Source organism: Cornus florida, unplaced genomic scaffold (assembly GCF_030987335.1).
Source record: "Cornus florida cultivar Cherokee Brave unplaced genomic scaffold, ASM3098733v1 CherokeeBrave_3.0.0_Hap2_Chr06, whole genome shotgun sequence".
Lineage (NCBI taxonomy): Eukaryota > Viridiplantae > Streptophyta > Magnoliopsida > Cornales > Cornaceae > Cornus > Cornus florida.
Genome location: NW_026775576.1, coordinates 91062626 through 91076791, shown reverse-complemented (window position 1 = coordinate 91076791; position 14166 = coordinate 91062626). Strand labels below are relative to the sequence as shown.

General features: G+C 34.8%; 1 protein-coding gene across 1 annotated transcript; it reads right to left on the bottom strand.

Moving 5' to 3' along the window:
* Positions 1-1324: 1324 nt before the first annotated feature.
* Positions 1325-13668, bottom strand: LOC132312836 (DNA (cytosine-5)-methyltransferase CMT3-like). Its single transcript, XM_059811367.1, has 21 exons — positions 12932-13668; positions 12750-12790; positions 12448-12550; positions 9781-9888; positions 9569-9688; positions 9389-9491; positions 9040-9257; positions 8840-8905; positions 8488-8748; positions 8136-8194; positions 7982-8048; positions 7558-7887; positions 7415-7483; positions 7249-7335; positions 7044-7131; positions 5576-5670; positions 5369-5473; positions 5239-5282; positions 5089-5158; positions 4893-4996; positions 1325-1891 (listed from the first exon to the last, which is right to left on the bottom strand). Exons 1-21 carry the CDS (start codon positions 13283-13285, stop codon positions 1696-1698), a joined length of 2688 nt encoding a protein of 895 aa, XP_059667350.1. The 5' UTR covers positions 13286-13668; the 3' UTR covers positions 1325-1695.
* Between the last annotated feature and the right edge of the window lie 498 nt (positions 13669-14166).

The window sequence follows — 14166 nt, the reverse complement described above, 5'->3', positions numbered from 1 at the left end:
ACACTTTTCTCTCTCTCTCTCTCTCTCGCTCTATTTGTTTATGGAAGAAAATAATTATTAATTTAACAAGGAAAAAATAACTATTAATATAACCAGGGAAAAAATAAAATTGGAATAAAATAAATAAATTCTTTTTTTTTTTCTCCCTTTGTTTATGGAAGAAATGAATTATTAGTATACCAAGGAAAATAATAAAATTGGAATAACAATAAATTCTTTTTTCTCCATTTTTTTTATGGAAGAAAGAATGATTAGTATACCAAGGAAAATAATAAAAGTGGAATAAGAAAAAAATTTAAAAAAAAAAAAAAAAAAATCTTTTGTTTTTTTTACCAGATATTTAGTTTATGGTGAAATTTTTTCAATAGTTTGATATGGAGAGTACAGAAAGTTGAAACTTAGAAGAAAAACACTTTTTATGTTAATATATATATATATATATATATATATATATATATATATATATATATATATATCTTTCTTATTTATGTAAATTAATATATTGTTTTCCCATTTTCCCCCAATTCATAGAGCAATCTACTTTTTGTATTTTCCCACTGATCTTTAGCCCAGGCTTCACAAATTCATAGCTTTTTGCATCTGCTTGGCACCAATTTACTAAATAGCTAATAAATGAACAACAAAATGTTAGAAAAATGGTTTACTAAATTCAGACAGAGGCTGTCATGGATGGCTTTATTCAATGGCTCCACAATCTTAATGTTCAAGAGGCCGAAACAATGGTTGAAAGATAGTAAATTTTATTTGAGGTTCCTTTAATGTTACAGCATCTGGCACTATCTAATAATTAGAAACACTCATATTCTGCTGCTGCTGATCTATTTTCTTTTCACTCCAGAACTGAATGATTTAAAAGAGAAAGTTGTCACCGGCTCGGAGCCGAAGGATCCAAGACATCAGTTTGAGCATGCTGTCTTCATTTTCAACCAGCTTGGCGTATGACTCAATAAGTAACTTGTCTTCTATCAAAAGTGTTCAGATTCAAGGGGCTTATTGTCCCGTGCTTATTGGAAAGATTTTTAGTTCTTGTTGCTTGAATGAATGATGGAAGTTTCAGCAATTTAAGCTTGAAACATAGTTGTGCCTCTAATATAAGTGCCAAAAAAAATTACAGTCTATGCATCCTACCAGAAAAATACCATGACCAGGAGGCTCCAAAGGTCTGTCAAAAAATTCCAGGGTTAATACCTAAAATTTGATGCGCTCCTTATTAAAGTCTAGGCTGGAGACATGTACTTCTCTAGTGACTTCTCGTGAACCTTCAAAGTATTGCAAATAACACACCACACAACAGTATTGCAAATAGGAGAAAATTAACAATCAAATATTTAATCAATAGTGGAACTATGAGTACACTATCCAAATAGAATAGAGAAATAAAATAAAAATAAATTATATATGATAAATGGGCGATAAGTGTATCATTGCATGTTTCTTCCGTGATGAACTGTTGGCACCAGTCCTACATTGTCTCTTGTGGACCGAGGAGAAAGGGGGCGAATATTGGGTTTGGCTTTCAGGCTGGGAGTACCAATAGCGTCGGACTTGAATGAATCAAAGAGGGGCCAAAGGTCCATTTCAACAATGCAACTTGACCGATATGAATTCCCAAACAACAGTGCAAGGATGGAATGCCTGATGATCAGTGTTCAGTCTCTTTGAGTAGGGCGCATCTTACATTCCATCTCTTGTTTGGTTTCTGGTACCGGTCCCTCGAACAACGTAATCATCATACTCTTTTAAGACAGGGAATTTCTTAGGCAAACTAAACAAAGGTTCTTCACCACTTGAACCTTGAAAGGCCAAAGCCAAGGCATAGCCCAAAGCTCGAGCAACAGGAACAGCAACTGCATTTCCAACTTGAATGTATCTGAAACAAATGTTGAACGATGGTCAGAGCAGCACCAAAGATTATTTTCAGCTATAACATAATAGGGCAGTTATTTAGAGAACTTAGAATTTCAAATTGATATTTCACCTTCACTTGATAGAGATGGAAGACAAAGGAGTGTATTAGCGCTTTAAAACCTAACTAATATTTTGTTAATCTAAAGTACGTTTGATCCTTTATTTAAAGAGTAGTCTAGGATATTTATCCAGAACATGCCCTTGGATAACCATCAAGATTACTCACCAATGAGCCATTAGCCCAATGGTAAAACCTTGCTACCCTCAAAGAGCAAAGCAATGAAACCACATCTATTAATTCTATTCAATGAAACCACACAAATCTTAATGTTCATGAGGCCAAAACCATGGTTTAAAGTTAGGAAATTTTATTTGAGATTCCTTAAATGTTATAGTATCTGGCACAATCTACTTCATCTACTCTGAAAACATTATTGCTTTTCATTTTTCACCACTCTATGTTGCATTTGAACTAAAAAAATTCAATTTCAATTCCACAGCATTGATTCGGTACTCCCAAACACAGCATCAGTGAATTCTCATTTGATTCGGATGAGGATGTGAAGATGCCTATAGCTAATAGATCCAAAATGAAAGGGCACTGGGGAGCAATCTAACGGAAAAACCAAACCTAATACTGAAAAAGCATCACTGTGGTTCTAAACAATCAGTGACTCTTTCACATGAAATGACAAGGAATTCTGGTTTATATTATGGATATCATAGACAGGTAATGCTAGATTTATTGAATTCTAGATGTAGGGTACACTATGAAAAGAGAATCAAGCCGGAGGAAAATTGAAGTTCCAAAGAAAATTAGATTAAAAGGTGGGATAGATAGAATGTATGTTAATTGTCTTAAAACTTTGACTCCTCTAAAAGGACCACACAATTCACCAATGAGGGAAATGGAAATTAATGGAGAGGTTATGCTTTCTTTGGTCCAATCTACGAAATTAGAAGGAAAGCCAAGGAGAGGGTGTCAATCAAGAAGCACCACCCCACACTAAGAAGTCTTCCTAATGTCAATTTTGAAAGCACGTCTAGGAGGGGAGAAAATTTTGGTAGCCTCACAACAATTCTTTGGAAAAGAGAATGCTATCACTAAGTTTCCTACCATAAACAAAGGCTATTCGAGTGATATCAATGATAAAAGGAATAATAGGCTTCATTTTAGTTGCAAGAAGCTTTGATACACATTTATAATCACATTTGCAGCATGAAATTGGCATTGCCATTCATGGAAGAAGGGTTAGGGCATTCAGGAACCTTGGCTATGCATAAGCAATTAACAGATTTTAGAAGCTTGTCATTAGAGAAAAACTCTCTAGTAGATTAGGTAATTATTCTACCTAAAATAGGCCATGGTTTTTGGGGAAAATGGGGACCCGAGAGACTTCGCTACCGTTGAGGGAAAACATGCAAAATTGAATTTCCTCACTAGTGGAGATGGCTGAAATGGAAGCAATAAAGTTTTGAGGGCCTGATTTTTGAGATGAATGTGAACATCCATACCTAGTTAGTTAATAGGGTTGCAGCCTAACAAGTTGAAGAAAAGGGATAAAACCTCAATTTTGACATTTTGATCACACCTTCAATTATGTCTCCATAGTGTCACGCCCCGCCTATGGAGGTTGTACCACGCAGGCGACACGCAGACGCTGAGGAGGACGCTGCATGGCAAGTGGAGTTTCTAGAGTCTTCCGGAGTAGTCTAGAGTTGTGTGGAAGATTCTAGATATGTGTAGTATATTCTAGAAGTGTGTGGAAGGTTCTAGAATTCTCCAGAATTGTGTGGAGTAGTATGGAGGGTTCTAGAATGTTGTAGATATGTATGGAGATGTGTAGAAGGTGGAAGAAGATTCTAGAGAATCAATCTCCACCGTTGGTTAGAATGCATCCTAGCCATCCATTAGGGATGGGGATGCCTATAAATAGGAGTAGGACTTCATTTTGCAACCAACAAGTCCTAGAGTGAGTCTTGAGAGCCTTGTAGAGAGCTTGAGTGCTAGCCTTGTACAAAGCATTCTTTGAAGTAATAGAAGTGTTCTTTCCTTGCCAACTTAAGTGTCTTAGTGTGTGTGAGTGTGCAAGCCAAGTGAGGAGAGGGCGAGTGCAACTACAACACTAGAAGCGCACGAGGGGAGTGTGTTGGCTAAGGTGTGCACGGGAATTAGGCTGACCAAGTACTTACGAGAGTGGAAGCAACGTCTTGGTGCCGCACGGGAGCAGCTAAAGTGGTGCTGAAACTTTAAGCCCGTGACAATAGGCTGACTTTATACTGTAGATCATTTTTTTTCTGTTCACTCTTGAACTGAATGATTTAAAAGAGAAAAAAGAGTTGTCACCAGCTTGGAGACAAAGGATTCAAGACTTCTGTTCGAGTATGCTCTCTTCATTTTCTACCAGCTTAGTGTATAACTTGATAAGTGTCATTTATTGTACTACGAAGTATTCATAATCAAGAGGCTTATTGTCCAGCACCTATTGGCAAGATGCTAGTCAAACTATTTTTACTTGAATCGATGATAAAAGTTCAGAGATGTTTGTTTAGCAAGCTTCTTGAGGTGTTTCAGTAGTTTAAGCTTGAAAATTACTATGACCAAGAGGCTTTCATAGTCAAAGGTTTGTCAAATGAACTCTAGAGTTGATACCTAAAACCGTATATGGAGATGTAATTCTCTAGAGACTTTTTGTGGGATTATAGTTAAATTGTTTGCGCCACCACAACACATAACACTATTACATATAGAAGGAAATTGTCCGACAAGATCAAGAAAATTAACAATCAAATGTTTAGTGAGTTCCTTTTCCAAGAAAGTGTTCACTTAATTCTCAATTAAAATTTACCAAAAAGTGAAAATAACGAAGAAGGTAACACTGAGTTTTCAAATTTGAAAATATTGAATTACGACATCGAGATTACAAATATACTATAAAATCAATATTGTTCAGCATAGTTACCTTTCTTTGATTGGGCCAAGAAGCTTATAGTAATCAGGAAAACCTTGTAGTCTAGCATTTTCACGAATGGTAAGGACTCTACTTTGTGAAGGATGCAAAATCGTCTAACAAGATATTCAATAAATGAAGTTAGATAGTGAACACATACATGAATTGCCTATGTATATGCTACCGGTGACATTAAGGAGAAAAATACCTGATTGTGGGGCTCAGCTCTTGTAACAACCGTTGGCACAGTCTCGTCCCACCATAACCGTCCAAATGGTCTAATAATTGCACAAAATTAGAATCTAAAAATGAAATCGACTAAAAAGAAATAAGTTGCTGATAATTAATTACTACTTACTTTGTTGAAATCCCTCTCACAAAAGTCAATGCATAATCAGGAACCTATCATTACGGGCAACATAGTAAGAACTAGCCACAAATGCTTAAAACTACTTAAAAGTAACAAAATATAAATGTGCAAATCTTACTAAAGGCTTTCCCGAAGGCAAGTACACCCTTTCAAAATTTGGATCCAATTCAACTTTGTTATGATCACCAACCCTAACACCTCTCAAATCCCTGAAGTTTGCACCCTAAGAAAACAGTACATAAAGAAATGAAGGTAGCAAATCAAGAGGGATTGAAACATTTTCAAAACCATTTTAAACCAATATTGGAGGTAAAGCTAGCCAAACCTTTTTCATTGGAATTTGACAAACACGTTGATAGTCATCCTCGTTTAATTGAAGAGGACGATGATCAAACAAGGCATGCTTTTGAAGTTCTTCCCCTACATGAAAAATGAAGAACTATATCAAAAGATTAAAAAATAGAAACTGAGTTTAGACAACTACCATTTGTGTTGTAGATGATATATATGCTAAAGTGAAAAAATGAAACTAAATTACATAAAATGTTAACCAATATATGCCTCGTGATTGGCATATGAAAGGGAACTAAATAAGAAGCTGATAATTATCCAAAGAAAACAAGGGTAATCCTAACCATCAACACCAATAGAATTGAAAACATGAACATTCAAACGCAACACAATCTCCCCACAATTATACCTAATGACTACAAAACATCAATCACTTAAATCAATGTCCATTTGCAAGATCACAAAAATTTCATCGGATTAGCCACTAAAAATGAGACACCATAGAAAATTCTTTGAATTTTTATATCAGATGACAATTATATCCAAAATAATTGTGAATTGAAAATATAACACTTCATTTTCTTGAGGGCAAAGAAATATAAGGTCCAACTATCTAAAATTTTCCCCATTTTTCTGTCACTTTCCATAAATTTCCATCAATTTCTCAAAAAATGGCATGAAGACATTAGCTGGGCTCTTCCAAGCATCCAAAGGTTGAAGAAAGGATCGAGACAGGTAAGTTGAAGATCATCGCAATTAGGTTAATTCCCTTTCTTTTACCTCATTCACTATAGGATTACTTATGCTTCATCCCATGCATACTTACTCCCTTCTCCATGCCTTAAAAACCAAATTAATACTTCATCGTACATCCATTGGAGTATAAAGAAAGGAAGCTACCTTAGGGCAACACATTATATAGCACATGCTGCATGGTGTATCTACCTAGAAAATGTAAATAGAAATGCAGAAATCCATATACTCCACTCTCTTTCCCTTTTCTCACTTTCCTCTCAAATTTATCCTTCCGTTTCTTGCATTCATAACATTCTATCATTCTACCCATCTCTCCAACCTTAGAGTTGAAACTTAGGCTTCATTGTGCAGGCACTGGAATACGTAGGAGGATATGAAATGAAATTTGGGAACCCATGCATCCATGGATTTTTGTGTGCGCTACTTAAACTTGCATGCTTTATATAGATAATTGTTAGAGTTATGTCATGTGTCGGCAATTTTCTACTCAAAACTTGGATTGTTTTGTGTTAATGTTATGAGTCATTAATCTAAAACCATGGAAGATAATAAGGATGGAGCTTAATCTAGTTTATCTCTCACTGGAGCTTTCAATTCCTTATATATTATTGAGGTAAAGGAGCTGAATTAAGAAACTCTATTCAAGCATCAATCAAGAGGTTTCTCAAGAACAATGAGCTGAATTAGTGTGTGTGTGTGTGTGTTTGTGTATATACAGTTAAAACTACACACAGTTAAAACTTTACCATCCTTGCTTAATCTAATAAATCGCTGAAATTCAGTCTCAGGCTCACCCCCATAAGACATTTCATCACGTGCCTCATCATTTTCAACCTAAAACATACATGCACAAAAAAAAAAATTGTTAAAATAAATAGAGTACAAAACATAGGTCAAATCAAATAGAAGAAGAAAAACACAGAATACTAAAAATTTAGTTTATAAAGATACAGGAGGGAGGTCAGATATTGCATCCCAAAGTAGTAATTCCTTTTCAAGTTCAACTTTGCATCCTTCTTCATAAGCAACTGTGCATGACTACATTAAAATAGGAGTTTATTATAAAACCAGCAGCAAAAGTCAGAATTAAATGGGAAAATTAATTGTAAAATCATACCTCAAATTCGACAGGAATATTACCCCTCACTACAAGATTATGTGTTGGTAACGGATATTGAGGCAATTTCTACGTACAAATAATATTCAATCAATATAGAGCACAAGGTAAGCTTAAAATTATAAATAAATTGATAAAATCACCTCTGTTGGACCAGCACCCCATATGAACACACGCATACGAAATTGCGGAAGTCCAAACGCCCCTGCCGCCATCAAACCCACCCGTGACTGATAATTCATCCCAACAAGCCGGCCCAAAGCATATCTTCCAAGAAATCCACCCGCAAACTTAACAATGTCTACCACATTTTCCATTAACACATATCTTGGCCTTAAAAAGTTAACTATATCCATAAAAACAACTAGTTGTTTATTTTTTAGATCCTCTAAGGGATTCTCTTTATTTCTAAACCGATTAAAACCACTTATCCCTTGACATGGGGGACCCCCACATACAACATCAACATTGCCCTATGGGATAAAGAAAAAAAAAATGTTAATAAGAGTAAGTGCCTAAAACAATTATATATGAATAATAAAATGATAATTCATTTTGATGACTTACAGGCAAAGGTAAAATCTTTGATTTATAACCATTTTCCACAAATTCCTTTATCTTCTGCTGACAATCACTATTGAATAAAATTGATTATAAGATATTAATTTTCAATTGGCATATGAAGCATAGAATAAAACAAATTTTGACTTTACTTCCATACCCTAAACCTTCCATAGGCTCCCATGAGTCTTCATCCGGACCATAACCCTTCCAACGAATCTAAAATTATAAAAGGAGAATGATTAAATCTGTTCTAGCAAAGATAATATCTAAGTAATATAACAAAGATAATTTGTGATACAATGTGTGATATATTAACTATATAATAAGGCTATAGACAAACTTCATCATTAATTAAAGACTAATTTGAATTAAATACTATACCAAAATATCAACAAGTAATAATAAATCTGTTTTAGCTTAATATCCAATCTAGCACGTGTTTGGTACAAAAATCCTTGTGAGAATTCTAGTTAGAATTCCTTTTAACTAGAGATAAGTAAAATAAGTACCTTAAGATGCAATCCTGGCTTCTTAATTTCTTTTGGATCTCCAAAACAGATTGCTAAAACCTTATCTACTTCAAATACTTCCAAACCATCTTCTCCATCATCAATATCTACATCTTCATCGTTGTCGCTATCATCATCCAGCCCGCTTATAATATCCACATGTTCCTGTGAATCTTTACTCCCTATCAAGGAAAATGAAATGCAAAGCTTCTGCCACTCTTTCAAAAGAGTGAGAAAGTCTTCAGCTGATTCCGTTCTCACCTGTATTAAAATGTGAATCAATGCAAGAATTTCAAAATTATGCAGTAATTGATAAAATGAACAAGTGAAATTGTTTGGCTGCAAAACATACCTCGGTCTCAGGGTGATTAAGTTTCAGGCTATGACAGGCATGTTCATTCAAGTCAACTGCCCATTTCTAGAAAAACAAGTAAAAGAGTTCATCACTAACCAAAACAATATAAGAAGAAAAGATAGTAGCTTAATGTATTCACCACCATTCACATTTAAAATTTGTTTTATATTGCATGGAAAAAAAGGAAGTAAACTTACAGTAACTAAATTGACACCAGCCATATTAGCGCCAAGACAAAGTCCTGTAGACATTGCTCCACAACCTGAGTATAGATCTAATAGTGTTGTCTCTGAATTTTTTATCCCTTGAACTTGGGAAACCTCCTCACATTCAAACTTAACTCCACCTACTGCTCCAGCTGAATTAGCCTCACTAGAGATTGTTGAATCTGATTCACTGCCAACTCCTATATTCTCTGCAACACAAAAAAATTCTGATAACTGAACCCCAAAAAATAATATGCTTTCCATTTTTAAGAACAAATCCCAAGAAATTGGATTAATATACAACAAGAGCTTCTTTCTGTCCTTGAATACAAGAAACTACCTGCTGCTGGTAAATTCACAAAAGAAAAATTTGGCAACAAGTACATCATGTCATAGTAAAAGTCACATTTTGAAATTGCTGATTCCCTGGAAGCCAAATCCATCTGCAAAATAGCTTCATTAGAGATAAACCATGTAACAGGTAAGCTTTTCTGCTAGTGCTAGGTAACTTCAGCCATACACTTAAGGGCAGCATGAGAATTTTAAGCCTCTCAACAAGGCAATCCAGGGGGTTGTCATCCTTGACTTCAGACAAGAACACACGCTTGTCGTCAATAAGGCTATAGTGGTTTCTAATGACCTGATGAGCAAGGAAAAAAATAAATCAAGCTCTGTTACATTAAGAATAAGAAATAAAGAACAAACCCGTGGGGCTATGCCTAAAATTCTTACCGTATCCTTCGCCCTGTAAAACCATTGAGCTGTGAAATATAGCAAGCCATCCACTGCCTCAAACATTTCTACAATCCTACCAATATAATTGTCTTCGCCCACTTCAGCCTAGACACAAATTACATGTGGCAACTCAAATTTTTGTTGTTTCAAGGGTACATATTAAAAAGCTAAAAAGTGTAGTTCCATAAATATCAAACTCCATGAAATCAAATCTAGCTTTCATTTCAATCAACAAAAGGACACTAACAAATTTTGATATATTTGGTTTTGACAAAATTAGGTTGCTTTCACTTGATTGTTTACTTCGTCATATTGCAGGGTGATTGAAGACAGCTCCATTCAGAATTTGGAGGACAACCTAGATAATTTGATCACAACCATTGGGGTAAGTAATCTAGAGGCTAAGTAGCACAAAAGCGGACACAAGACACCACGAATACACACACACATTAATTCCTGAAAGAGCAAAACAAAAAACAAAGAGTTGATATGACAATAAATAAATATCAATTTTTAGGTGTATATCATTATAAAATTTTAGTTTATCCTTATAACCTTCATATTAAACTTGGCATAATTTAGAAGATGAAACTATGCAAATATTGGAAGGATTTATGATACCACTCCTACTTTGTCATTACAATTATATTTTTATCTTATAAGGAAACAGGTAATTGCATGTTTGACTTGTAGTGAACGTGTGTATAATGTCAATTTTAAACCTACTTTGTCATTACAATTGTTTTGAAGATTTTTGGATATGGCTACAAAAGTTGTGTTTGGAATGTGTCATCCTACTGGCATGTTGTGGTGAGGGTTACTGACTCTTCAGTTTGGAAGAGTATTGTATCTGTTAGGGAAGTTGTCAAACAAAATTGCAGGTATAAGATTGGTGATGAAACTGGGATTAAAATCTTCCTAGATCCCTGATGTGATGGTTTGTTTTTAACAGAGAAACTTAATCATACGATGTTGAGATACTTTTGTACTAATAAACAGATTCTTCTCAGCAATTTTCTGGTGAATAAGCAGTGGGGATAGCAATAAATTTGGCCCTGGTACTCAACCTATCCATCAGTACTTTCAGATGTTCAAAATTCATGGTGATCTAGATCAGATAAATTGGCAGTCCAAACAATTTACATTTAAAGCAGCATGGGAAGCTTGTAGAGTTCAGAGATCTCAAGTTGATTGGGCTCACCTCTGTTGGAATGGTGGAAGAGCTCGCTGGTCTGTCATAACCAATACTAATCTCCAAAGGAGAGGTATTTCATTGGCATCTAGGTGTATACTAAGCCTCAAGCAGGTGGAGTCAGTGGAGCATATGTTTGGTTGTTGCTGTTATGCTTGGCAAGTTTGGAACAACCTAGGCGATGTCATGAAATGGAATTTGCAGAGGATACAGTTTCTTTCTGAAATGGTGAACTTGTTTTCCCAGCGGTTTGAAGTGAAGAGTCTCGGGAACAAGATGTGCAGAATGCTTTTCTCACCTCTATTTTTTTATGGAATGAAAGAAATAATAGATTACATGGCACCGTCTATAGAGAGCCAGATTTGCTTGCTAAATGTATTCTTTGAGAAGTCTTGGATGTGCTGGGGGGTATGCCTCCTCCAGGACATCATTTCTTAGTATTTTAAGTTGTCTTTTATTTAGCAAGGGTATGCCCTTGCTGTGTTTCTTTCCTTCCTTTAGGAAGGTTTGTTGTTCTTGCGGGTATGCCCTCTTGATTTCCCTGTATGGCTGTATCATATTGTTATGTTTATCAAAAAAAAAAAAAAAATTCTTCATTTAGGGAAAAAAATATATATATATTATTTTAAAATTATTAACACATCTGTAATGTTAATAATTCAATTCTAATGCAAATTAAGTCACAAACAAAGAAAAATATTCTAGAAAGAGAGATAATTATGCAGCTATATTCCATGATTATACATTACTGTCAAGGAAATGACTAAAAAAGGAAACCCTAAAATATAAACAAAAAGGAAATGACTAATCCAACCTTAAAAAAGTAAACATACTCACTCTAACACCCTCTGTCAATCTCACAATGGAAGAAACGTTGAGTAATAGTCTATTATAAACTTATTTATAAATGGTTAATAGTGTGACTTCTGAGAAAAGAAATTAACCAATTGAGAAGAAAAAATATGTGGAGATAATAGTGTCGCAAAGATGATGTGGCACAAAATGGCAAGTCACATGGTGAGAGTTATGTACAATCTAAATAGCACTCTGAAAGTCTGAGTATCACAAAACATCATAACATGATCACAAAGAAAAAAAGAAGTAACTAGCGTAGCCAAACTATCTCAGCAATAGTAGTTAACATTGCTTGATATTCAACACTTTACCAGGGATCAAAGAGTCCCAAAAGACACAGAAAAGTCATACTTTTTGTTCCAAACAATTCCTTTGTAGAAGAATAATCTTGAATGATCAATTAAAATGTCTTAGAGATTTGTTAGCATCGTCCAATATAATAAACGTCATCACCCACTAACTAAACTCCATAATTGAGCTGACATCACCATCCTAATATTTCTGGTTTTATTGACATTGATATACACCACATCAATATAAAGTATATTGAACTTTAAAACTGAAATTACTGATAATTACAAAAATAAAAACCAATATAAGTTGGGGGAAAAGGTTACTTTCACGTAAGCATCGTCTTCTAAGTTGAAAATTATACGACCATCAATCTCAGCCTGTGTGAAGTGATGTTTAGCTTTAATAATCTCCTCTAAATCATCCTTCCTGTGCCAATTGAAATCAAAAATAAAAATAAAAAACAATAATAAAAAGAGAACAAAAATATGATTTTCCTTTTCGAAAGATCATCAAAATGCACATCCCACAATACTCAACCTCCCCTTTGAAGTAGAGATTGATATCATATGGACTACGCATAAAGATGTAGAAAATCATCGATATATCATGTAGATCACAAACCCACCCTTTGGAGCTTTTAGATCCGGCAATCCCTTTTTCTTTCTTCTGTAATCCAAAAGATTCATTATCTTATACAACTAAACAAAACTTTCAAAACCTTAATACACGAATAACAATATGATATAATTATGTATGTATGTATAGCGTATATAGATAAATATATACAAATTATGGTTGAAAGCGAACCATTCCGGCATAGCGATGAGGCCACCTCTGCCGAGCTTCGTCTTCCGGCACTGGTTCGCCGATAAACCTACTTTCATCTTCATCGACACTTTTCTTCTCGTTTTCATCAACAACTCTCTTTGAAGAAGTGGATCTTGGAGGGCTTTCGATCAAAACAACTTCCTCAATCTCTGACGTCTCTGAAGTCTTTGATCTTTTCGACTTCCTCGAGCTCTCGTTTTTCTCCGGCCTTCTCTTCGACTTGCTTGAAGGAGCCGATCTTGGAGGAGTTTCGATCAAAACCACTTCTTCAATCTGTACAGTCTCCGCCTTTGATCTTTTCGAGCTCGACGAGGCCTTTCGTGTCATCGGCATTTGCAGTGACCGGAGAGTTGAGGATCGAAGGGTAGAGAGGGTGTTGGAGGGATGAGGATAATGTAGGTTTTGCTATATCGATATGTGCTTTTGGTGCGTGTAATATATAAACAAAGGGAGGCCAAAAGTTTTGAAGAGAGTGGGTGGGCGGGAAGCGAAATTTTAGAGGGTTTGGTGAGGTGGATTTGAACTTTGGGCTTGAGTTACAGGCATGTGACTGTTGGGAATAAGGACTGTTTGGTTATGTTTTTTTTTTTGGAAAGTTCTTTTAGTGGTCTGTTTGGTTATGTTGCTATATGGAATAGGCCGGGCCACCGTTTTGGCAACCCAGGTCTGGGCCCGCAGGCTTTGGGAAACCGCGGACTAGGAACTTGGCACAAACTTGAAAACAGATTTTGATTTTTTATCTTGAAATGAGCTTTGTTCAGGTCGGACTCATAGTTACATTAGTTTAGAAGTACATTTTTTTTAAAAGAAAGCGAAATGATTTTTGTACTTCAATTGACCAATTATACAATAAATAAAGAATTGAAACTCTCTATTTAGTTATATTTGGTATGTAAATAAAGAAATAGAGCCCTCTATTTAATTGTATTTGATATAAATAACCAATTAAAAATTATTCAGTTAGGCAAACTACTGCAAATATATATATATATATATATATATATATATATATATATATAAAATCACTAATTTGAGTGAAATGATAAAACTGTTGTGGAAATTCACATATTTATAGAAATATATAAACCACAATATTCATACACAATGATTCAAGATAATAAACACCACCACCAATGAATAATCAAATAACAATTATATTATTAAACTGAATATTACATCATTTGAACAATATGAATATAACAATGAATATTAAT